The 25,999-nt window shown below is 36.0% G+C and overlaps 2 protein-coding genes and 1 long non-coding RNA gene across 3 annotated transcripts; 2 read left to right on the forward strand and 1 right to left on the reverse strand.

Annotated features, from left to right (window-relative positions):
• Positions 1–2,697: 2,697 nt before the first annotated feature.
• On the reverse strand, positions 2,698–25,974 carry LOC141452864 (uncharacterized). Its single transcript, XR_012457668.1, has 3 exons — positions 25,764–25,974; positions 4,475–4,635; positions 2,698–3,930 (listed from the first exon to the last, which is right to left on the reverse strand). It is a non-coding gene; the product is annotated as an uncharacterized lncRNA (long non-coding RNA).
• On the forward strand, positions 13,528–20,609 carry LOC141452859 (uncharacterized). Its single transcript, XM_074125325.1, has 2 exons — positions 13,528–13,789; positions 19,787–20,609. The coding sequence occupies exons 1-2, from the start codon at positions 13,787–13,789 to the stop codon at positions 20,555–20,557; spliced, it is 774 nt and encodes a 257-aa protein (XP_073981426.1). The 5' UTR covers positions 13,528–13,786; the 3' UTR covers positions 20,558–20,609.
• On the forward strand, positions 24,535–25,765 carry LOC141452853 (serine/threonine-protein phosphatase alpha-2 isoform-like). Its single transcript, XM_074125311.1, has one exon. It carries the CDS (start codon positions 24,721–24,723, stop codon positions 25,669–25,671), a length of 951 nt encoding a protein of 316 aa, XP_073981412.1. The 5' UTR covers positions 24,535–24,720; the 3' UTR covers positions 25,672–25,765.
• Positions 25,975–25,999: the final 25 nt, after the last annotated feature.

Consider the following 25,999-nt stretch of genomic DNA (forward strand, 5'->3'; position numbering starts at 1 on the left):
GCCAGCATCTTGCAATCTTCTTCCTCTATACCCGGTCCACTAGATCTTCCGTATTACTTCGTTCTTCATCTTTTGCTACAGTTTCTCCACTTATCTTTCTTGATTCGTTTACGTCTTATTTATTTATTTTTACATTCTTTTTGAATGAAGTATTAAAATCGGAGCCAAATTTTTTTAAACTTAAGTTTTCACCTAAAATAGAAGTGATGGTTCTCTGTTCATGAATCAGGAAATCGTTCAGAGAAAACTGAAGAAGACATAAGAGGAGTACTCGGAAAACTGAACAGCATTTTCTTCGATCTTGGAATTTCAGCAACTCACTTAACTTACCTAATCGAAAAGTAAAGTAAAGTAATAGCCTATTTTTTCAGGCGGAGCTTTGCCTTCAACTACCAAATTAGGTGTCGTGGACGGAGGCGTGTAGCAAACATACTTTACTGTAAATTTCTCATATTAACCATTAAAGGTATAGACTGGGAATATAGCCTAGTACCGCAATACATCTTAGCTTTGCGGGTCTAGCCTCTAACCGCTCGGCTACCGTGGCGCCTAACTTACCTAATCAATATATAAGTGAAAAGACCGTACATTATATTGAAATGGAACTTGAGGAAAAGCTTAACTACCCCTCCCTTCCTCACCCCGCCAATAAAATATTCTTAATCTTATTTAATGTTAGCAATAAATTGAGATTTACAAGGATGCAATAATTTCACAAATTAATTAAATAATATTAATGAAATGGAATGAATAAGTTACTCCTCATTGCGAATTTTGTTGTTAGGCAGAAGATAGTCGCAACGGGTAGGGACGGGTTTTGGAATAGTGGTTATGAAGTGAGAGATCCCAAGTTCGAATCCAGCATCTAGTTACTTTTTTATTTGTTAACAAAGAAAAAAATGTTTATCATAAAATATTTATTTTTGCCCCGGTCTACAACACCTAATCGGTAGTTGGACGTTAAGTCACACCTAAAATCTAAATAGGCGACTATTTTATTAGTCGCAGTAACTCAAGGATCTGGTAAAGAAATGGGTAGTCCTAAAGGAGTTAGTAAGCGCAAAAGGAACTGGTAGGGAAAGTCCTCAATCTTTTTTAGAAGGGGAGATTTCGACTATTAGACTTAAAAAAGGGGAAGACACAATAAGCGTCTTGTGGCTGCAGTGCCGTGGGGTGTAGGTCCCGTTCCGTATTTCTATTTCTATTCTAGATCGTGAAAAAATGGATAGCTGCGAGTATTTTCCAAAAACAAAAAAGAATTAAGGAAATGATGTCTTCGTCAACAGCGACTGATGAACTGTCATACAAAACATAGAAACTTTTTAACCAATAGAAAACGAGGAAAAAAGAAAGAAGCATGAGTAATTGATGTCTCCTTTTTTTTCTACCAGAATGCACTGCTAACGACATGCCAAGTATACCACCTTTTTAAATTAAAAAAAAAAAAGAGAGAAAAAAGTTGGTCACACTGATAGAACATCGGTACGCTCTTATTTTTTTACCCCCTTGAACTAATGTTGGTAGCACAAAATGACTTCCTATGTAACAATCATTCTTCCGCTTTCCATTCACCAAATCTCCAACCAACTAAACCGATGAATCTCTTATCTTTGTCAACAACAATTTATTGTGAAAAAAGAAAAAGAAAAAAAGAATTCTGTACCGCCAAAACTATCAACTACTTAAGTGTGTTGGCATGGAAACGAGAGGAAAGGAGTTTTCCTTAACTAATCATCTATCCCCCAACGATGTCTTGGTCCTTTATCTTCTGTTCCGTGAGCAATCGTTGTTTATTGTTTTGTTTTTATCTACCGTTTTCAACTTGTTTCTTCTTAACGATCCAAAAGAACGACCCACTATTAGGACACGTTAATGACCTCCTAGTCTTATTGAGTCATTCTAACGATTTCAATACTTGATTTGCTCCATTTTTTTTTTATTCTGTCTTAATTTCAGACAAAACTCCAGTATTCATCCGTTAAGAGATGCAGCGTGCAAACAGCCCGAATAGAGTTACCTTTCAGACGAACCGACTAGCTCATCTCTTAAGCTCAGATCTGGAACAGCTACACGATGAACAATTTCATCATCACTACAGATGACCGTTCTCTTTGAGCTGAAGGTCATAAATTTATAGTAAAGTAAAGTAATGCCTACATTTTCAGGCAGGCTTTACTTCCAACTACCAAATTAGGTGTCGTGGACGGAGGCGACTAGCAAACATACTTTACTGCAAAATTTCTTATATTAACAATTAAAGGTATAGAGCGGGAATATAGCCTAGTACCGCAATACATCTTATCTTTGCGGGTCTAGCCTCTAACCGCTCGGCTATCGTGGCGCCTAAATTTATAACATCACTTAATTATTAAAATTTATTTTATAGCTTTAAGAAAACATGGAGTCTACTATATAATCTCAGAAATAAAACTTATTTAGTGGCCCAATAGAATCCTACATAGTTTTAAAATAAAAAAATAAAAAAAAAAAACGAATGCATTTACATCGAAAACCAACTCCACACAAGTGTGCCATACTAGATAGTTTTACTTGTCATAAACACAAACAAGTAATAATAACCTGCGCACAAGATAGCAGTATATTAGTTTACCAAAAACTTCTCCAGGACTATTCACTAAAACTTGTCGGCTTAAATAACCAATAAAACGCTATAAACAATTTTATGATATCGGCATTTATTCCATAAAAGTAGGGCTTTTATTATTAAAGAGATAAATTCTATATAATATTACGCAATAAAGTGCTTAGATAATTGTTTTATTACAGTAGCTGCGCAATAAACTGTTTACAGGTAGCTTAAGCACAGTTTCTAAGCGCTACCTTAAGCAATGTTTAAATACAATATATTTTCTTTTAGTTCAATAACTGTGTCAACGCAATCAACTTAATTAATTATTTTCTTTATTAAGTTTACTGTACTCTATTAAAGTTTGTTTAAAAAACAGGTGAGGCCCGAGAACTGTTCGATTCCCGGACTAGGCCTTGAATGATATTTACTGTGCAAAAAGATGGATTTAAGTGCGTTAGGCATTCGAGAGCCAGAAGGGGATACAGCTTTCCCAGTCCACAGATTTGCGCCGGTCTCTTGGCGATCTCCTCCTCAAAGAAACCTTTTCCAAGACTCTGCATTTCCAGCCCTCTTCATGGTATCTCTACTTCTCCATGACATCCTAGTCCAGAGTACCCTGCTGTCTCCAGAATCATATTAGATCAGTGGTTCTCAACCTTTCTAATGCCATGACCCCGCAATACAGTTCCTCATGTTGCGGTGACCCGAAACCAAAAAATTATTTTGGTGGCTACTACATAGCTGTAATTTTGCTACAGTTATGATTCGGAATGTAAAATACCTGATATGCATTATGTATTCTCATTGCTACAAATCAAACATTAATTAAACATAGTAATTAATCACAAAAACAATATTTAATTATATATTGAGAAATATTTATTACTAATTCCAATAAAATAACATTAACGGCAATAACGGCGTGCGTTCCAGCTGAATAGCGCTGCTGCAGACGGTAGCGCGGCTTCTCAGCGGCTAAAGCCATCGGAAATATGTATTTTCCGATGGCTTTAGGCGACCCCTTTGTTTTGGTCGTTCGACCCCCGCCGGGGTTGCGACCCACAGGTTGAGAACCGCTGCATAGATTATCAATCTTTGGTATCATTGCTTCCATCATTGTCTAGATATTTCCCAATCATTCAGTTCCATCTTTCGTTCTCTTATCAAATCCTTTGTGTACATGAACCTCTAGCTTGCCTTGGTTCTCTTATCAAATCCTTTGTTTACCTTTGTGTACATGAACCTCTAGCTTGCCTTGTTTCAGAAAATCTCCTTGCTCAGCATCAATTTCTTTCTCTTCTGCTAGTGCTTGTTTGAATTACCGATAAATTTCTTAATTACTGGAAGAAGATAAAATGATGTAAGTATCTTTTAAGGTGAAAGTGAAACTAACAGGAGCAGGGTTTGTGTGTTTGTTTAAGGAAGAAGAAGAAGAAGAAGACGAGGAGATGCAAAGACAATGAACAGCAGGGTCATGCACGACATTGCAGAATATCTGGAGGACGACAGCTAGCCGAGAAAGACCGGCCACGATACAGCCAACCGTACACTTTATTAAACAGAAGTAACTCACGACAATCGGCTACTCTAATCCTCCAGCAGAGAAAGAGAGAGAGAGAGAGAAGAACTAGACTTCTCGGCTCTCTCTTCTCTGGAAACATTGGTGGCCCCGTTTTCTACTTGTTAACGTTTAACCATTTCTCACCACCAACCAACTATTTCTCTTGTCAATTACTCACACCGTTGCTCAATCCCTATCTCTGTCTCCCAAACCAGTAACTAAAGAGAAAGACAATTTCCTCTCTCACTCTTTCTCTGAGTGCATTTATTTAAATGCACAAATAATTTGTTCCATTCAAATCAGAATCTTAAATGTGTTCTTACGTAATATAACACCCTTTTCTATATATGGTTGGGATCGTCTTCATTTTTGCATGCATAGCAAGACGTTCACATTTCTTTTTTTTCCTAAGCGTTTGATCAAAACAACCTTCGCTACTTCTTGGTTTTGCTATGAATCAGCAGCAAATCTCTTGATTTCCGACCTAGAATAAATCTCATGATTTTTTTTTGGCGTTATATTGTGGCTCGAGCCACAATTGTTAGAGGCAAGACCTGTAAAGCTAATACGTACTGTGGTACTGGATTCGATGCCCGGTCTTAGGCCTTGGATTTTATTTAATGGTTAATAAAAGAAATTTACAGTAAAGTATGTTTACTAGTCGCCTCCGTCCACGACAACTAATAGGTAGTTGGACGTAAAGCCCGCCTGAAAAAATAGCCAATTAGTTTACTTATATTGTGGCTCTTTTAAGTGGCTGCGGATGTTCATAGATTTACATGACTACAATGTTTGTACAATCTATAAATGTATGTGTTAATGAGTTTTTGTGATGAGCTAAAGTTTTACAAAAGGTTTTTCTAAATCTAAATAGTTACATACATAAACTACGTATATTTATGTCAAGGTTGAGAGTGACATAAAAGTGTTGTTAGACTGGGATATCCGCAGGGACGCAGAGTTCCCTGAAGAAGTAGCTAAACTACTTGCCCCCCTCGGGTTCCAATGCGAAAATGTGTGCAAGTATTTCTGTTTATACATATAAAATAATAAATAAAGTAAAGTAATGCCTGTTTTTTCCAGGCTGGCTTTACATCCAACTACCAAATTAGGTGTCGTGGACGGAGGCGACTAGCAAACATACTTTACTGCAAAATTTCTCATATTTACCATTAAAGGTATAGACTGAGAATATAGCCTAGTACCGCATTACATCGTAGCATTACGGGTCTAGCCTCTAACCGCTCGGCTACCATCTTATAGAAAATATAAAATATATACAGGGTGATCCATTTAAAACGCACCAATCGTTAATAACTTTTTAGGAAAGCAGAATTTCGAAAAAACCCACGAAGTAAACTATATGTTTTTTTTTGGTTTAGTTTTTAAATTTTCTAGCCGCGATGCTGTATCTTCATTTTTGGCGGAGTTACGGCCAAAATCCTGATTGAGGTTTCATAAGGACTACTGGTTTTGACAATGATTATGAAAACTGCATAAAAAACTGTAAAAAATTACGTTGATCCCGTTTTGATATCCCTAATATTAGTTGAGATATTGAAGATCAAAGTTACAATTTTATCTATTCGTGAACGGTTTTCAATATTAATTTTCCACCAGAAATACACCAGCTTTGGGAGGTCCTCTGACTGCAAAAAATGTTATTGGTGACACAAAGTAAAAAAATAATAATAACTGAAGATTTTAAAACATGTAGTGTAATATAATGGTTGTGGGTGAGGTCAGAATAAATTTGTTTTATCATCAAATAAAAGCAATCATCATATCATTTTAATGTACTCCCTATGCAAGACTTCTTGACCTATGATTACGGTAAGAATATCTTGCCAGGGTGTTGGTTTAGTGATCAAGAGCGTGGTTTTGTAAGTTGGAGTCCCACGTTTGACTACATTTTATTGTATGATGCATTAAGTATTGTGAATGACTGCACCCGCGGGGATCTCCCACTACAAAACCACGCTCATGACTACTTGACCAACACCCGCTCCTACCTGGCAAGATATTCTTACCGTAATCATAGGTCAAGAAGTCTTGCATACGGGGTATATTAAAATGATGTGTTGGTTGCTTTTATTTGATGATAAAACAAATTTATCCTGATTCTCTCATAACCATTACATTCTCTACATTCTTTAAAATCTTCAATTATTATTATTATTGTTCTTTGCGTCACAAATAACATTTTTTGCAGTCAGAGGACCTCCCAAAACGTGTATTTCTGATGGAAAATTAATATTAAAAACCGTTCATGAATAGAAAAAATTGTAACTTTGATCTTAAATATCTCTACTAATATTAGGGATATCGAAACGGAATTAACGTCATTTTTCACAGTTATTTATGTAGTTTTCTTAATCATTGTCAAAATCCGTGGTCCTTATGAAACTCCAATCGGGTTTTTGGCCGTAACTTCGCCAAAAATAAAGATACAGCATCGGGGGTGGAAAATTTAAAAACTAATCTAAAAAAAAACATATACTTTACTTCGTGGGTTTTTTCGAAATTCCACTTTCCTAAAAAGTTATTAGCGATTGGTGCGTTTTAAATGGATCACTCTGTATATTAAAAAAAAAAATTGCAGAACATTTAAACTAGGGAAAATAAACAGTAAAAAAACCGGGTATGACTTAGCGCCCCAGATATTAATATCTAAAATGCAATTATTTTCCTGTGACTCAGAATGACAAACAATTTTTTTAAAAAAATCACATCGTACGTTACATAATATTAATATTTTTTCTTACGTATTTATTTACACACGTTACGTGGTGCCAAGTCAGTCGTTAAGAGGTAAATAATTTTCTTTTTTATTGCTATTATTATTATTTTATAATTGTTTTATTGCACTCTGATTTATTTGGATAAAAAAATTATTGTATGCAGATATGAAATAATTTATATAAGGTCTCTAGGATCCTAGGTTTTAACCTGGATGAGAATCGGAGGTGAAAACCTCACTAAATTCTGCTTGATGCAACATTCCCGAAGTTCTATCCTGTAAGGAACATATTTAAATACTTAGCAACATTTTTCAGAAAAGAATTATGCCTAATACGAAGGATAGCTTTGCAGGGAAGGATTGCGAAAGAGGTTATTTATGGCTATGTTCGCTCTGAATCCAATTTAACGGAAATTTCCTACTCATGCATGTCGTATTTTCGATCACTCTTCAAAGATCGCTTCAATTTATGTTGTGTGGGCGCCGAGGCCTTGTAACTGAATGGTTTTTTTTTCTTCAAGCGCCGATTCTGCATGTATCCTCCAACCAGATAGATGCCTTCTTTTTTTCCTGGCTTGTCTTCTAGAACTTTTAATCCATAGCTTACTTTACCTTTGCTCCCAGCGATCCATACTGAAAACCTCTGGAAAGCGTTCTAGAGAGTCTTGGTAAATTAGAGTTTTTAGGGAAATGAACCCTTCATACCTTAGAGCCCTCTTTGGCTAGGGAATTGTCTTTAGAATATTTAGGGAGACAATAAGGAAATGGGCGCTAATAACCTCAGCTGTTGATGCGCCAAAAAAAGAAAAAAAAAAAAAAAAAAAAAAAAAAAAAAAAAAAATAAGGAAATGACGTGATTTGGCGGCAGGGAATAGTTAGCTCTAACTTGCGGCTCCCACTACTCCTCCTAGAATTGTTGGGGAAGTTATTTAATCCCCGAAGACGCTGCGGAACCTTATGAAGCACTAGTTCTAATAAGAGGCAGCACAGCAGAATATCCCTTTAATAAATGCATAGATAGTAGTTTTGGACTGGGAAGAAGATCGTCTATACAGGGATCCTCTCACAGTAAAAAGAAAGTTCGATAAAGAAGAAGAAGAAGAAGAAGAAGAAGAAGAAGAAGAAGAAGAAAAAGAAGAAATGGAAATATGTGATAAGTTCTGCTCGCAACAAGCACTGCCCAAACATCAAACACGATTACAATGCTTCCTCTTAAAGAGATGTAAGAGAAAGAAAAATTGTAGATATTACGTCGTAAAATACAAAAAACAAAAACAAATAATTTTAAAATTTTTATAAAAACAAAAACAAAACAGCTGATTAAAAATAGCAGCTGACGTAATAAAATACCTGCTATAATAGAACAGCTGATAAAAACAGCCGTAAATCTTGTTTTAAAAGGAAATATTAGTCTAGATTAGCTACTTATTTAAATAAACAAGAATGTATTAGGTGGGGTTTCTATTTTTATTTTTATTAAAACTATTTTATTTTATTTTTTAATACCACACTATAATAGCTATAATATAGTTGTTTAGATTAGTTGTAATAGAATTGTTACACTATAAAGTGTACAATACATATAAATAAATAAAGAAAACAACTCTATTAGCTACTTGAATTTATTATTTTGTACCATTTATTTTAAACTAACCGTCAGTTTAATACATGTGTTTCTATCTACTGTAGTTTAAGGGTCTAGCCACCTACACACGCGTCTCTGTAATAATAATAGATCGGGTATTATATATCACATATTTATATGTATGTTGTTTGTAAACTATGTAGTTACATATGTGTATAAATTGGTCTACTTATAAAGACGGGCGTACTAAAAGACAATATTTCTTTCTCTTCGACAATTTTTGAGGCTTTCCACCCGGAAATACAAGTGCATTATTGAGGCACCATGGTAGCCGAGCGGTTGAGAGGCGAGACCCGCAAAGCTAAGATGTATTGCGGTACTAGGCTATATTCCCCAGTCTATACCTTTAATGGTTAATATGAGAAATTTACAAGCAAAGTATGTTTGCTAGTCGCCTCCGTCCACAGCTCCTAATTTGGTAGTTGGATGTAAAGCTCGCCTGAAAAAATAGGCAATTACTTTACTTTTACTTACTTTACAAGTGCATTATTGTTCTCAGAGTTTGAAAAAAGGAGTTAATTAAGGAACTACGTCTAGCTCAATTTCGACAAATTACAGAAATTTATCATAAAATATCAGTTTTTTTTTATCTCGCTGAAAAAGTTTGTGAGATGGAGATTCTCCGGGTCTCTCAATTTAAGGGGCATCCACGTCGAATAAACAAAAAAAAAGGCACCTGGCTGAAGGGGGAAGATTCCTACAGGATCAACGTTTGGAGAGAGAGAGAAAAAAAAAATTCCTGGAGAAATCAAGGTCGGTGCTCTCCTTGGACATACTCGTAAAATTGAAGGGATGGAAAAAAGTGTGATCTCAATTATGGGTATACCGGAAGTGCCAATTTACTATGAATAGAGAGTTTACCGTATTTTGAGATTTTTTTTTTTTGTCGGCAAATGGTTCCTATGATTTTATTCAAATTTTGGGTAGTGAAAACCCATTAATCTACAACTTGTACTGGAAAAATTTGTTTTTTCCTGGAAATTCGATTACGAGTACTTTTTAACGTTGAGAATAGCAGCAGAACAAGTCGTGTGAGTATGCAGTCCGGATTTCATTTCGCCCCTAGTTTGATTTACATTTACTTCAGTGTTCTGTAAGCTAAATGAACTTGATATAGGACTTCCAAATGTAATTAGTATGGATATGTCGTCTAAAAATGTATAGTCATGTCCGGTACGTGTAACTTAAAGAGGGACCTCCCTACAAACATACCATAGCTGACCTAATCGCACTCAATGGAATACTGATTTTTCCAGCGAAAATATAATTTGCTTGTAACGTCACAAAGTTTTGCTACTTAAAAAAAAAAAAAAAGTAAGCCCAAAGAAAGAAAGCAAAAAAAAAAAGTACTTAAGATTCTAAGCATAAACTGTAGTCACGCAGATTATATCTGTCCATTTTCCCAAGCTGGCCGAGGCTAGATCTAAATCAAAACAAGACAGCATTCAAAGTAAAGTTTCTTCAGCACCGCCAAAATGAGCATTACTTAAATGTTTATTTATTTATATTCCGGAAGTGGGACTGGCTGAAGATTCTCCGACAGGAAGTTGCACAAAATGAAAATGGGAACACTCGTCTATGTACTTATTGCACTTCTATGCAATTATTGCAATTCTAGATTGTCATGACGTTAATCTTTATTTAAAGGATAATTCAACCTGGAAAAATTTAAGATTTAAAAACACACTCGACCTGTTTCTTCTTGGAGCAATCCCGGAGAGCTTGGGTTATGAGAAATTTACAGTAAAGTATGTTTGCTAGTCGCTTCCGTCCAAGACACCTAATTTGGTAGTTAGATGTAAAGTTAACCTTGAAAAAATAGGCAGTTACTTTACATTGTCAAAAAATAAAAAAGAAATGACTAGCTCAGGAGTGACTTTACCGAACACTGAACCTCTAAGACCCCGTTTTCAGAGCCTAGTAGCCTTTCCCTATCCAATACGAGCTTGGGAAAAGCGGGTAGACAGTAGAAGAAGGACGGGAAATGTTTAGACTTTAAAACGAGTGGTTATTATCTAAAAAAAAGTAAAGCAAGTAAAGTAATCGCCTATTTTTTCAGGCTGGGCTTATCGTCCAACTACCAAATTAGGTGTCGTGGACGGAGGCCACTAGCAAACATACTTTACTATAAATTTCTCATATTAACCATTAAAGGTATAGCCTAGAACCGCAATACATCTTAGCTTTGCGGGTTTAGAATAATTTAAAGAGCAGATCTTTATTAATAATCTAGAAGTTATGGCGGGATACAAATTGGAACATAATAGGGAAGCGATGTCTAGAGTGTTTTTCGTGTTGAGAACCATTATTCGCAAACCACTGACCTAATCCCAAAATACTATTAATATTTTTTTTGTAATGCCAAAAAAAAAAAGCTTGGTTAAAGAGCTTGTGCTAGTTTACTAGGTTTTTAGGGAAGGCTGCATTCTCCTTGGAAGCACGTGGGGAACAGATATCTGGTACTAGGGAGTTGTCCACCCCATCTTTGGCTCCCCAATTTCTGGATTTCTGGTGAACAGTTTACTAGGATTGAAGAGGACTGTATATCCTCTTAAGAACACTCCTTAAGTTTTTAATTTGGTGGCATCTTTGGCTGCAGGAAGTGTGATTGGGTCTTCTCTCTTTCTGAAGGGGAGATCTAGATTCCTTAATTTGGGGAGACCATCCTCAGAACCTCTATTGGGAGGGAGGAGGTTGAAGGGTTGGCTTGGGCAGTACCAGGGAGTGCTACATCATTGTATCTGAGGCTTCCTGGAGAGCCTGTGTGGTGAACCTAACTTTAAGGGGAACTTTATTCAGAATATTTTAGGGAGAGAGAGCAATCCCGAACTGCTGGCACCCACTTCTTCTCTTAGAACTTCTCCATAGAACTGGATAGTTGATTCATCACCTAAAAATTGCAATGCCTAACATCCCGTCATTAAAATCCCTTAAGAAGTATCGCAGGGAGCAGCAATAAATCGTGACGTTATACTTAATAATTTTTTTGGGAGAAAAAAGCCAGACTATTAAGATTTGTCCCCATTTTGAACATCCTTTTTCCCTGTACTAATCAGGACACCTGCTCCCATTGCCTCCCTTCCTTTTAACAGCGAGTCATGACTAATGAAGGCGGCTTGCAAGGAGGAAGAACTGAAGGTCATACAGACAGACAGACAAAGATATACGAGTAGAAACAAGAAAAAGGAATCCTTGTGAGGGAAGAAAGATGTCGCCACCAACCACCGCCATTGGTCACATCTATCCCCCTCGGGAGTATTGGGATGATGAGCTAAACCGGCTGCAGGTTTCCAGCCCTGTTTTTACTTCCGTTAAAAGTGTGAAACTTATATATATATGTGTGTGTGTGTACATAATACACAGGGACGGACGGCTTTGCTAGCCCCTCTTCTTTCATTTGATTTGTGTGTCTAAGTATTGGTACGTATATATTTGTGGGACCACATGGCAGGAAGTTAGGATCTATATGCCCACAACATTGGTACAGCTCCCTTCCTCCATAGTTTAACTTCTTCCTCTAACCACACACACACACGAACACGCACAAAAGTGACTCCCTGTTAAAACAATATTCCCAGTTCAATTTAAATAACGCGTAGACGCATTTGCTTTATAATTATTTTGCTCTATTTTAAATTCTGTTTTATACATATATGTATATATATATAGTGAGAGAGAGGGGTGTGGAGGAAACGGTATGAGGACTTCATTGACGCGATCCCGGTAATCCCAGAAGTTCACTAACAGTCACAATTCCAGAGGTCATGTAAACATTGATTGTGGTACTGGGTTCGATTCCCGGTCTTGGGCCTTGGATTTAATGTAAAGGTTAATAAAAGAGATAAAGTAGAAAATAACAAATAAAATAAAAAAGTAAAATATGTTTGCTAGTCGCCACGGTAGTCGAGCGGTTAGATGATAGACCCGCAAAGCTAAGATGTATTGCGGTACTAGGCTATATTCCCAGTCTATACCTTTAATGGTTAATATGAGAAATTTACAGTAAAATATGTTTGCTAGTCGCCTCCGTCCACGACACCTAATTTGGTAGTTGGATGTAAAGTCAGCCTGGAAAAATAGGCATTGTCAAAAAAAAAAAAGAAAGAAATGACTAGCTCAGGAGTGACTTTACCGAACACTGAACCTCTAAGACCCCGTTTTCAGAGCCTAGTAGCCTTTCCCAATCCATTACGAGCTTGGGAAAGGCGGGTAGACAGTAGAAGAAGGACGGGAAATGTTTTGTACTTTAAAAAGAGTGGTTATTATCTAAAAAAAAAAAAGTAAAGTAAGTAAAGTAATCGCCTATTTTTTCAGGCGGGGCTTAACGGACCAACTACTAAATTAGGTGTCGCGGACGTAGGCAACTACCAAATATACTTTACTGCAAAATTTCTCATATTAACCATTAAAGGTATAAACTGGGAATATAGCCTAGTACTGCAAAACATCTTAGCTTTGCGGGTCTAGCCTCTAACCGCTCGGCTACCGTGGCGCCCTATTATCTAAATCAACTGATTTTCTTGGGGGCAATCCCAGAGAGCTTGGGTGGTTTACTAGAAAGTTAGGGAGGGTTATCAATTGGAAGATAATAGGGAAGCGATGTCTAGAGTGTTGTTATTCCAATCTGCCAGCTCCGCGTTTTGGGAACCATTATTCGCAAACCACTTACCTAACCCCCCCACCATAGCTCAGAATACTATTAATATTCTTTGTTTTTTGTAATTCCAAAAATATTCTTCCAAAAATAATTAAGAGTTACATAATTTTAATCTTAATAATATAATTAATACAGATTACAATTTAAGATCTTTTTTAACAGAAATTACGTAATAAATCTGCTTTTTAAATTATTCTTTTTGTTTTTATTATATCCCTTAAAATCTTCCATGTTTACACAGAGCGGTTTACATTTTATTGCAGCTGACTGATAAGAAGTCTGTGATAACTCGGTGATGTTTATACTTGTGATGCGAAAATAAAATATATATATGTCCGCTTTTGTTAGCTGTGAGATCACTTTTTTAAAATTTTTTTATTTTGTTTTTCACGTAATTTTTTTTATACTGACATTTTTCTTTTTCTACTTCTTTTTTTTGTGTGTGTGTGTTTTATGGTAAATTAAAGGTGGCAGCACTAATAAGATTGTTAAAGAACACTTTATAATTACGGCTGGCCGAGGTAACACAAACTCTACGAAACAAACTGGGATCCACAGTCTCGTAACTCGCTGGGCATTATTATCAAAACACAATGGTGAGTTTTTAATGTTTGTATTGTGTTTTTTTTTATTTTAATGAGTTGTTTTGTCCATCGGCAGGTTTGTTCCTGTCGGTAATTTTATTAGTTTTTTTTTTTTTTTTTAATTTCGATCGCATTTCCTTTATAATGAACTACTTTTCTTGTTGTTTTTCTTTTTTTGTTTTTGGAATAACAACTTTTACAATCTTCATCGGTTTTATTCCTAAGCTGTTTCGAACTTTCATCCATCTTTAGAGGTAGCTTAATCAGTTTGGGTGTAGAGATTTATGCTTCTGGCTAACTGGGCGTGCTTTACATCCAACTAGCAAATTAGGTGTCGTGGACGGAGGCGACTAGCAAACATACTTTACTGCAAAATTTCTCATATTAACCATTAAAGGTATAGACTGGGAATATAGCCTAGTACCGCAATACATCTTAGCTTTGCGGGTCTAGCCTCTAAACGCTCGGCTATCGTGGTGACTAGCAAACATACTTTACTGCAAAATTTCTCATATTAACCATTAAAGGTATAGACTGGGAATATAGCCTAGTACCGCAATACATCTTAGCTTTGCGGGTCTAGCCTCTAACCGCTCAACTACTATGGCGTCTATCAAATAAGTATAATTTCGTGTTTACTGATTAAATTTTTCCACTTAAGATATTTTGAAGAAAATTTACAAAATAAGGGGACTTTTGAGGAAAACTAGCCACAGGAAGTCATGTGAGTGGTCACCGCAGATATTAACTTATTAATTTTTTCCCCCCCCAGTATTTCTAATAAACAATCAAAACCCCGTTACTCCACCATCCACTCCTCTGTATATATATGCCCAATAGGTGTCGGACATTACCAGGCACAGCGTCCACAGTTTATATAGGCAATTATTTTTTCGACTACGGAGACCGGATGGGTGGAAGACATTTAAAATGCTAATGAAGATGTTTTATTAAAGAGAGATTTTTATTGTGAAGGCTGAGGCGTGAATTGTGTTTATTTTTGGTATTTTTTATGGTATTCCCTTATTTTGGTTGAGCCCACATCCAAAAAAAAAGAGTAAAGGTTAAACAATAATTTAAGGACACCTTTGTCCAAAAAGAAATTTATTGCTATGTGACACAGCCTGGAGGCTTAGCGGAAGTAAAATTTGGTTTCTAATAATTCTCAGTCGATAAGTTCTTGTAGATATTTCTTATAACAAAATAAAAGAAATAAAGTGTAAATTCTTATCGTTTATGATTTGTGCAAAGTCTATGACCATTTCCAAAATTAACTCTTCACCCTGAGATGGGGGGAGGAAAAATCGAAAAGGATATATCAGCAGACCGGAAGTGCCACATTTTGGAATTTTCTCGAACACGACATCTATTTTTCTTTTCAATTTGCATACTCATTGTGAAAAGTAGTAGAGTAAAGTAAAGTAATTGCCTATTTTTTCTGACTGACTTTACCTCCAACTACCAAATTAGGTGCCGTGGACGGAGGCGACTAGCAAACATATTTTACTGTAAATTTCTCATATTAACCATTAAAGGTATTGACTGGGAATATAGTCTAGTACCGCAATACATCTTAGCATTGCGGGTCTAGCCTCTAACCGCTCGACTATCGTGGCGACTTGCAAACATACTTTACTATAAATTCCTCATATTAACCATTAAAGGTATATAGACTGGGAATATAGCCTAGTACCGCAATATATCTTAGCATTGCGGGTCTAGCCTCTAACCGCTCGGCTACCTTGGCGCCTGAATTCGCAATGTTCACATGTGGATCTACAGCTTTTACTTGCCAGGAAAATTAATTTAAAGTCAATTCTTGAGGAAAAGTTGGGTTAAGAATTTTTTTTTTTTTTTAGTATCTGTGTAGCGTAATTTAGGGCCTTACCCTTTTATAGTAACTTTACAGAGTGGAAGAACAGTTTTACTTTTGTATTTAATATAAATAGTAGTTAAAGATCTGTCTCATGAACTCCAAGTTAAAAAAAAAATCGTTTCTTAAATCTTGCCTTATTAGAGCGTAAATGCCATAAATTCGCCTTTGTGCCGTCTAAGTGCGCTAAGTACATGAATCTAGTCCAACAAACCAGACTTGGGTGAAGTATTGGGGCTTAATTTCTATTTCTAAAGCGCAATGAATGAAAGAAATAGAAACAAAAAGAAGAATTCAAATTATATGGTTGACATCAGATCTAGGTGGAGTAGAGCAGCACTGATACATGTGTTTGGCATGCTGATTATCACAGATCTCCTTCTTCTACTGCTCCACACAGCTTCCTCTCTCTCTCACTCGTCTTCATCATCCCATCTCATTTGCGTATTCATCTCCCACCTACCTACCATCTTTTAAATATATACATATCCACTCTCTCATACTCCTCTATTGTATTCGACACACTTCGCTTCTCCAGTAACTCTCATCTCATCCTCTGCACCAAACCTTATTCTTCTCTTAATCTTTTTCCTTTAACCCCCACTCCAATCATATCTCTGGTTTCTAATTCATAGAGCTCGCCTACATAATATCATATAATATTTTTATTTCCATGAATGAATATATATGACTTACATATTTATGAATATATATATGTGTGTGTGAGTGTGCAAAAGAAAACTGCGTACTGACGCACTTTCTAAAAGATTTGGAATGCAAACTTTGTGCCAAGTTCTATCTCACTTCAAGCTTTAGTTTTAATTTAACTGTTCACTTCCTCTTCTTTTCACTAAATAAAAGAGGAAGTAAGTACTGCTTTCGTGTCAAATTATCAATCACAATTTTTCTAACTAATGGACAATAAGCTTTTTAGAGAAAATCCGGCAACCGGAAGTGCTACTTATTCATAAAAAAAAAGAGTAAAGTAACTGCCTGTTTTTTCAGGCTGGCTTTACATCCAACTACCAATTAGGCGTCGTGGACGGAGGCGACTAGCAAACATACTTTACTGCAAAATTTCTCACATTAACCATTAAAGGTATAGACTGGGAATATAGCCTAGTACCGAAATACATCAAATAACATTAAATAAAAAATTGGCTTACCGGAAGTGCTACTCTATTTGATAGATATTTCAAATTTTTTTGCGATTTATTTTGAAAATAGTAACTTTCAAAATTATAGCACTTAATTCTAAATTTTTTTTTTAAGCACAAATAAATTGCTGTTACTTAAAAGTAAAAAAAATAAATTAAATTATTGACTTAAAAATTACTTTACTAAAAATTAGGATTAAGTATTGAAATTAAGCGGACAGTCTTTTTAAGTTCTTTGCGGAAGTAAATGTTCGTGATTTCGATTCTTCGGCACGATCACCATACTTCCGGTTTTTTTTTGTGAGAAAGAAAGAAATTTTAAATTTCTACTATCCCCTCCCTAAAAATTATTCAAGCATTTTATCATCATAGATATTAAATTAGCAATAAAAAAAAAATTCACTATTCTGTTCACACATTTAAAATATGGCTAATTTAAAATCACGCACTGGAGGATGCTCGGGTCGAGAATTTGTTTACACGCTTATTTTTTAAATGGAGGGGGGGAAGCTGTGTTTATGAGCAGAGGAACTTTTAGCACATACCTGTTGATCGTGGCCAGAGGAGCTGCTGTCTATTACAGCGAGTGACCCTTCTACAGTCGATTTTTTTTTTTTTTACTGCCCGGAAGTAATACGTCACAAGGAATTTTTGAAGATATTTAAAAGAAATTATTTATTTTAAAGCGATCTTCAATTAAAAATTTATTAAATATTATGTGAACCAATCAATCAATCTATGACTTCCCCTAACCATAATTTACGTAATTAGATTTTCTTGAAAGTCAGAATTTTTACTAAAAATCTCTGACGTGCACACTCACACGACTTCCTGTAAGTATTATTATTCAAAGTTCTTTAAACTCCAAACATTTGAGTCAGATTTAATTCTGATCACATGAGAAGGAATATCTACCCATCCTCTTAATTACCCATAATAGAACTTACGGAAAAAAGTATTTCCGGTATTAAGTTATTCATTAATGGGTTTGAAATCACTGTAAAAAAAAAAGTTAACATAAAAATCATAGATGTGACCAGTTTGTGAGTAAAATCCAGAAAAATTACGCGGGAAAAATTCTATTCCAGTTAAGTGTCACTTCCGGTCCGCCGATTTTCACGAAATTTGAAAATTCAGTCCCTCATTTGATTCTTATTATAATAATATTATACAGGTGGTAAGCCTGTACAATTGATGGCACTTTAGCGGGTAGACTAATTATCACCCACTTCCGCCGTCCAGAAGTGCCCATTTCTTGGGAAATTTGTTTCTTATAAATTTAATGCATGACGTCACAGGCTTTGTTAAGTAAAGTGCCACACGTCCTGTTATAGACTAGTTTCAGTCAAATTTGTTAATTTTGGTTAAATATTTAATTGACATTATTTTATTTATTTATTTATTTTTGAAAGAAAAGCCCTGCTACATCCCTTTAACCCCCTCCCCCCAAAAAAGACCTTAAATGTATTTTCCATGGAAAATATTGCAATTTAAAATTTACGTATCCGCATTTTGCCAATGAGAATTCACAATTTACAATAAAATTGTTTAACTGATTTCCGCTAAAATTTTCCACTATTTCCGTTTTTTTTTTTTCGAGATCTTCAAACTTTAATAAATTTCCAGGTAAAAACTGCTAACAGGAAATACTAGAAAATCCACTACGTGACAATATATTTTTTAGTAGTTATTATATTATGCATATTTCCACTGTGCACTACATCTTTCATGACAATGCTAACTGACATCCGTATTGTATACGCAGGAGGTCAGTGGCCTCACTCTTGAAAGTATTGTCTTTAGTTAAAAAACTACCGGAAGAAAGGTGTACCAACTGCTCCACGACGACAATTCTCAATGTTATCTGCTTAATGAAATTAACTTCCCCCTCTCTTTTCTCTATTGTCCAAGATCTTCAAGTATTTTTTTCTTTTTTTAATTGTCTAATTACCATTACAAAAAAAAAAATTATATGCATTATGGACATTAATTATTTGGTTAATTTACGTCTTGCTGAGCTGTGGTCATTTACGTCAATCATTTCTTTCTCTCAGCCGAGATGTGCTCTCATTCATGTAAGTAATTTTAATTTGTTTTTAAAAGTAAGAGTTCTTACTAGAAAGATAGCTAAAAATATGATTAATATTCTTTGTGACGTAGTGGTGAGAAGTGGTCCAACCACTTCTCCATGAATCTTAGTGTACAAGCGGGTAACTATACGATCAATGGTTACTCTGATTCCTTCCCCCCTCTCCAAAAAGAATAGAACCTTCAGAGACAATTTAGCAGATCTACTAGGACCAATAAATAACGTTAATGTGAGACCTTAGGGTCTCACCGGTAGCCGAGCGGTTATAGGCCAGACCCGCACAGCAAAGATGTAATGTGGTACTAGGCTATATTCCCAGTCTATACCTTTAATGGTTAATATGAGAAATTTATAGTAAAGTATGTTTGCTAGTCGCCACGATAGCCGAGCGGTTATAGGCTAGACCCGCAAAGCTAAGATGTATTGCGGTACTAGGCTATATTCCCAGTCTATACCTTTAATGGTTAATATGAGAAATTTTGCAGTAAAGTATGTTTGCTAGTCGCCTCCGTCCACGGCACCTAATTTGGTAGTTGGAAGTAAAGTCTGCCTGACAAAAATAGGCATTAAGTAGCTAATTCAACTATTTTTTCAGGAGGGGATTAACTTACTCTCCTTAGGAGTACCAACTTAGAAGTCGTGGACGCAGAGCCTCAAAATTTACTATTAAAATTATGTCAAAAGTAGCAACACCCTGGATTCGAACTGGGGTTCCCTCACTTACTAGTCCGAACGTTCTTAATAAGCTGACTGTATTATTGTACTGACAAAGCTTTTTAACTCATCGACTGTCTGAGTAATTACTGATAAAGCTTTAAAAGGAAAAAAAATTCTGATTTGCATACGACTTAGAACGGTATTTAAATACTTTTTGCTTCTCTTTTTTGCAGACGAAGGCGTCGCTTACATTCCTGCTGGCTCTATGCTATTTAGCTGCAGGAGTTCAGTGCAGATTAGTCTGGCCATTCTCTGACCCTTTTGACAGAATACTTCATCCAACTGGAGGAGATGGACCGTCTAATCCTGTAGCAACATCACCAAACCCAGTAACCAGCTCTTCACATAAAAGTGCTCCAACTGTAGAGTCCTCAGATACATCCGCTGATACATCAAGTAGTAAAACATCTGAAGCGGAAATTCGTAAACTTATCGCAGAAGAATTAAAAAAATTTCAAAAATCCAGTGGGGTTAGTAAAAGTGATAAAGGTAAAGAGGATGCTCCAGCGGAAACCGAAGTGAAAACTACAGCCAACCCAGCCGATCTCTTAAGACGGATCATTGCCGAAGAATTAGCCAAGGCTCTACCACAAACTCCATCAACGCCAGAACCAGAACCACCTACACCTCCGCAACCAATCTGGAAACAATGGGTGAACACGAAAAACTGGGCTAAAAGTCCCGGTCCAAATGGACAAGAACCACCTGGTTTTATAGGTACGCTACGATCACGTTATGGTGGAAGTGGTGAAGCGTCACCATATGGATATCGTGGTGGCCAGGCGCCACCAACTGGAAGTCCGCATTGGGTTTGGTCACAGATATCCTCTAAATGGAGCAGTAAAGATCCAACCGTTGTGCCACCCTCGCAGATAGTTGACCAAGGCGATTGGGAATCGCTTCTGCCGCCCCATAAAGCAGTGCCAGCTAATAAAACCGCTTAAAGGCAATTTCTCTGTGTGTGTGTGTTTTAAATTATAAATCTTTATGAAATTATGTGTGTATTTATTTTATCGCTCCTTCCTCTGACTAAGTTTAGTTTCATAAACTAAGTACAGCTGATGCCACTTAGGGCATCCCAGCTCGACTCCCGACCCCTATATTCGCCCTGCACAGCTCATGTACGCGGTGAAGCCGAAATTACTGCCTAGTCCAAGAATATGCCCCAAGTCATAAACGGGAATGTCATGGAGTCGTCTGATCTTCATCGCCGCGTCAGCGCTGGAGCTCAATATGCCCAATGACCTCCTGAAAGCTGTTTTCCTTATCGTATCAACGCCCCCGCCCACAAAAAAAAAGGTATCAGGAAAACATAATTCAAAAAACTAGTCCTTGCTGTTTTTTTGGAGAGGAAAAGGAGAACTTTGAGCTTGGTGAGAGCAGCTCCTTCCTGTTTACTCCGTAAAGTTCACCAATTAGAATAGTAATCATAGCAATTACAGGAAGTCGTGTGAGTGATCTCACATTCAGAATTTTTGTATTTAAAGGTCAGCTTTCGTAACACATTTTATGCATGTATGTATATGTTGTGCTGTTCGAGTGGGACAGGATAAAAAAAACAAGTACCTGTCTCAAACAGTCAAGTCACCACTCTAACGGATATATACTGCACTATAAATAAAGGAAGATTACATTTCTTACCCACACCTTCCGCCTTCACCACTTTGGGACTCTTCGCTGCTTATCCTGTGTGTTCGAGAGAAGTATGCCTGACTTTTATGTTCCTTGTATAAGTTGGAGTGTGCTTTTAAGTAGAGGATGTATGTTATTAAGCTAACAATTAAGAGAAACTTATTCGGCTGAAGACCCCACCTGAGGCGTTAAGCTAACCATTCTTCCTTAATTTACTAACCGATAGAATAAAAAGTCGTTTTGTCATCAGCCATATATCGAATTCATCAGTGACGTCGTCAACAGACAAGCATGTAACGACATGCGCAAAATTATCAAGTGAAAAATTTGCACCACACTTTTCCGTTACTACAAAATGCTCAATGTTCTAAAAAAAAAAAAATCTATTTTACTTACTTTTTACTGTGAAAAAGTAATTACGATCGAAATATTCAGGTTTCGAGGTCTCTTAATATCGAATAAGAAATTTTTTTTACAAATTGATCTGTGTCCCCAATGTCCTGTGAATGTTTAGCGTAACTTATCGGTGCCCTAAGTACCTGGTAACAAGTATTAGGACAAAATTAGCCTACCAGAAATACCACTTTATTGACTTATTAGTCATACGAAAAGTGCTTTACTCGGGATTTATTTCGATTTGAGCGTGATAAGTTTATCGATAAAACGTCACTACCGGTATCGCTTAACTTCCTATCGGATTCTAATTGGAGAAATGTGCCGTATCAGCTTCTAGCGATTTTGACTTACTCGTACATTATTCACATACCCACGCACAAAAACACAAATTGGTCATTTTTAGGAGCTTTTTTTTTGTGGTGGGGAGGGTGTGGCTCAGGGAAACTTTGAATTTTTTTTATTTCCGGCGGTAAATTCGATACAATAAATTTGGACACGATCGCAATACTAACTAGGAGGTTATATTGTCTAGCAAGGTACTGACTCATTGATCAAGTATTTCCGGTCTGTGGATTCCCCTCCCCCCGACATTTTATTTATTTCTTATTTACCCACCATCTTAAATAGGTCAGCTGGTGTTCTGCATTGTTTATAAACCTCAGTTTGGATAATTTTAAATGATTCAATTTGCAACATTCCAATACTACAAATGTGCATAACTAACATTTCCGTTAAATGAACGTAATTTCCTACTTTCTTCCACTGAGTCCCCAAAAAAAGTGATGATTAGAAAGTCCCTCATTCCCTTTCACTCGTGTCAATATAAACAAATATCTCCCCCAAAAACGATAAATTGCAAAAAGTGTAAAATTAATTATGAAGTTTTTTACTGACATAAGATAATTGTTGTAAAGTAATTGCCTATTTTTTCAGGCAGGCTTTACATCCAACTACCAATTAGGTGTCGTGGACGGAGGAGACTAGCAAACATACTTTACTGCAAAATTGCTCACATTACCCATTAAAGGTATAGACTAAGAATATAGCCTAGTACCGCAATACATCTTAGCATTGCGGGTCTAGCCTCTAATCGCTCGATTATCGTGGCGACTAGCAAACATACTTTACAGTAAATTTCTCTTATTAACCATTAAAGGTGTAGATTGGGAATATAACCTAGTACCGCAATACATCTTAGCTTTGCGGGTCTAGCCTCTAACCGCTCGGTTATCGTGGCGCCTAGTAATAATTATTGTTTTTAAATTTAACTTTATACCGGAAATATATGTTTAGAGTTCCAAAGTGGTTTTTACCAACTGGTTTGTGAGTATGTCTGTGTACAGCATAATTCTAAAACAAAAGAAAATCACAAGAAGTTGAAATTTAATATCTAGTTAAGGTTTTTACATCTTGGACCAGATTATAAGTTTTTAGCCAAATCAGACAACGGAAAGTGCTCTTTTACTGCATCCGTTTATTTTTTAGTTCTTTAGATTCAGCTACAATCTATTGAAAACCACTTTTTGACAGGCGCTTTTAGCCCAAGCTAAGAAAAAACTGTCCTACGCCTTACTAACACCCACACGGACTGGAAGTGTGTAGGACAGCTAAGCGATCCAATCCACAATCCTAAGAACAGATCTAAGTCTCCAATCTTATCATCCACATTGACCTGAATAAACCGTTCGCAATCCAGTCTAGCCCAATCCAACTATACTACGTTCCATGGCAAATTATCTGACCACTAAGAACATTAATACTGCATTCTACGACTCAAATCATAACCGTCCACACCGTCCTAAATATACCGTTCGCAATTCAACCTAGCCCACTCCCACTATCGTAGATTATATTAGAAGGGCGATTTCCAAAAAGGGGAAGGAACGCAGGCAATCCAAAATGTCCATTGGACTCCAAGCCCAATCTCACTATACAACATTCCATGGCAAATCATCTGCCCACTTTAATCCACTAATCCTCTCCATTTAATCCAGAACTCTCTCATCCATCGCTAATCAATGAACTAAGCCCCACGATCTTCAAACCGCTTAACGTCCATCACTCCGTCCACTAGGCTGGCTATCATATAGCTCTGATGGCTAAACGTTGGATGGAAACGTTTACACGTTACAAAATGCATGTGTGTTAATGTATTTCATATTAACATGTTCACTTATCGCACTTATTATACAGTTACAAAATAAAGATAAAGGATAAAGGATACATAAATTTTTTTAAAGATGACCTGGAAAATTACTCCTACGATTTTTCCGAAGATTTGATGCACGTTTTGCGCTCTACTTTTTTCCAGGAAAAATTTGTCGAGGGAATTTCGAATAATCGACACTTCTGAACGTGGGGAGTGGTTGAGCTTGAATCATAAGTTTAAATAAGGATTAAATAATTAACCAGAATCCTAAATTTGAACAAAATTGGCTGACCGGAAGTGCGAAGTAATCTATTTCACGGAAATAAATTATATTTTTTAGTTTTTTTTTTTTTTTACTTTTTTTCGAAAATGTCCCAATTAAGTGAGCACAAGTAATGTTGACGTAAACTACCTTCTAGTATAAATCATAAGTTCCAAAAAAAATCATTTTTATTAGAGAAAGACGTGCGTAAGAGTTCACTCTAGATATTTTTTTAAAAATTACCTGAAAAAAGTCATTGGAGAAGCATCATGTTATCCTGATCTATATCAGGAGAAATAACATTCAGTATAAATAATAAAATTTAATTCTAAATTTTACATCACGTTATTGGAGTTCAAAAAACGCACAGCTAATTTTGGAAATATTTTTATAATTTCAGGGAGAATAAAAAGCTAAATGAATAGATCTTATTTTTGAAACATATGTATGATTATAATCCACATGGTCACGTAAAACTTGTTTAACTGAGAAAGAAAATAACTTTTTTTTTGTTATTATTTCGAAGATGAGTTATTCAAAATTTAAATTCAAAATTTACCGTAGAACTTAAAATGTGATTAAAATTTTGTTGGTACGTAATATTTTTTTATATGAATATTACTAATGGATAGAAAACCTGAAGAAGACCAACTGGCAAAACAACCCTAATGAATGAAACGGAAAAGTTCAATGTAGACAAAATAATATCCAAATTGATCGAAGTGCGTACCAACAGACATGGCCGTATGGTAACGTTGCCTGAACATGATATCAGAACTCTGTGTTTGACATGTCGAGAAATATTGCTGCAACAGCCGATGCTCTTGGAATTGGAAGCACCTTTGAAAGTATGCGGCGACATCCATGGACAATTCCTCGATCTGTTACGTCTATTTGAATATGGAAGTTTTCCACCGGAAGCCAACTATCTTTTCTTAGGCGATTACGTAGACCGAGGTAAGCAATCATTGGAAACAATATGCTTACTGTTTGCTTACAAAGTGAAATTCAAAGAGAATTTCTTCATACTTCGTGGCAACCATGAATGCGCCAGCATCAATCGAATCTATGGTTTCTATGATGAAATCAAGCGAAGATATAACGTAAAATTGTGGAAAACTTTCACCGATTGTTTTAATTGTCTTCCAGTGGCGGCCATTATTGATGAGAAAATGTTCTGCTGTCATGGTGGTCTTAGTCCAGAATTACAATCAATGACACAAATTCAGAATTTACCACGTCCAACGGATATACCAGAAAAAGGACTACTCTGCGATATCCTATGGTCAGATCCGGATAAAGATATTATCGGCTGGGCGCACAATGATCGTGGTGTTTCTTATACATTCGGCGCGGATGTGGTTACCCAGTTTTTGCGTAAACATGATTTCGATTTAGTCTGCAGGGCGCATCAAGTGGTCGAAGATGGTTATGAATTTTTTGCAAAAAGACAATTGGTGACAATATTTTCAGCGCCGAATTATTGCGGGGAATTTGATAATGCGGGTGCTTTAATGACGGTAGATGAAACTTTAATGTGTTCATTTCAGATTTTGAAACCAACAAATTATAAGAAAAATTTCTTAGTGAAAAATAGCACTTTATCTAAATCGCATTGAAAGCATGAGAACTAACAAACGAAATTTTGTTTACAAAATTCCTGTACAGGGAAAAAACAATTAAAACAGGTAAATTAACAATGAATTCTTACCTCTAAGTTTTTGTTCAAATGTTTTTACCAAAATTGTTAGAAATTTGTCTAGATATTTAAATAAAAACAACCACTCAGAAACACAATAAATTTAACAAAATTATTTTATGAAAGAAAATCAACGAAATAAATTTATTTATAACCTTCCACACATGTGATTGCTGAAGAATAACCTAACTGAAAACATATGTTTCATTGAATAAAATATCTACCAGCCAAATTTTGATTTTTATATA

This window comes from Rhodnius prolixus, unplaced genomic scaffold, assembly GCF_049639745.1.
Source record: "Rhodnius prolixus isolate KJV_2025 unplaced genomic scaffold, Rpr scaffold_1, whole genome shotgun sequence".
NCBI classification, from domain to species: domain Eukaryota; kingdom Metazoa; phylum Arthropoda; class Insecta; order Hemiptera; family Reduviidae; genus Rhodnius; species Rhodnius prolixus.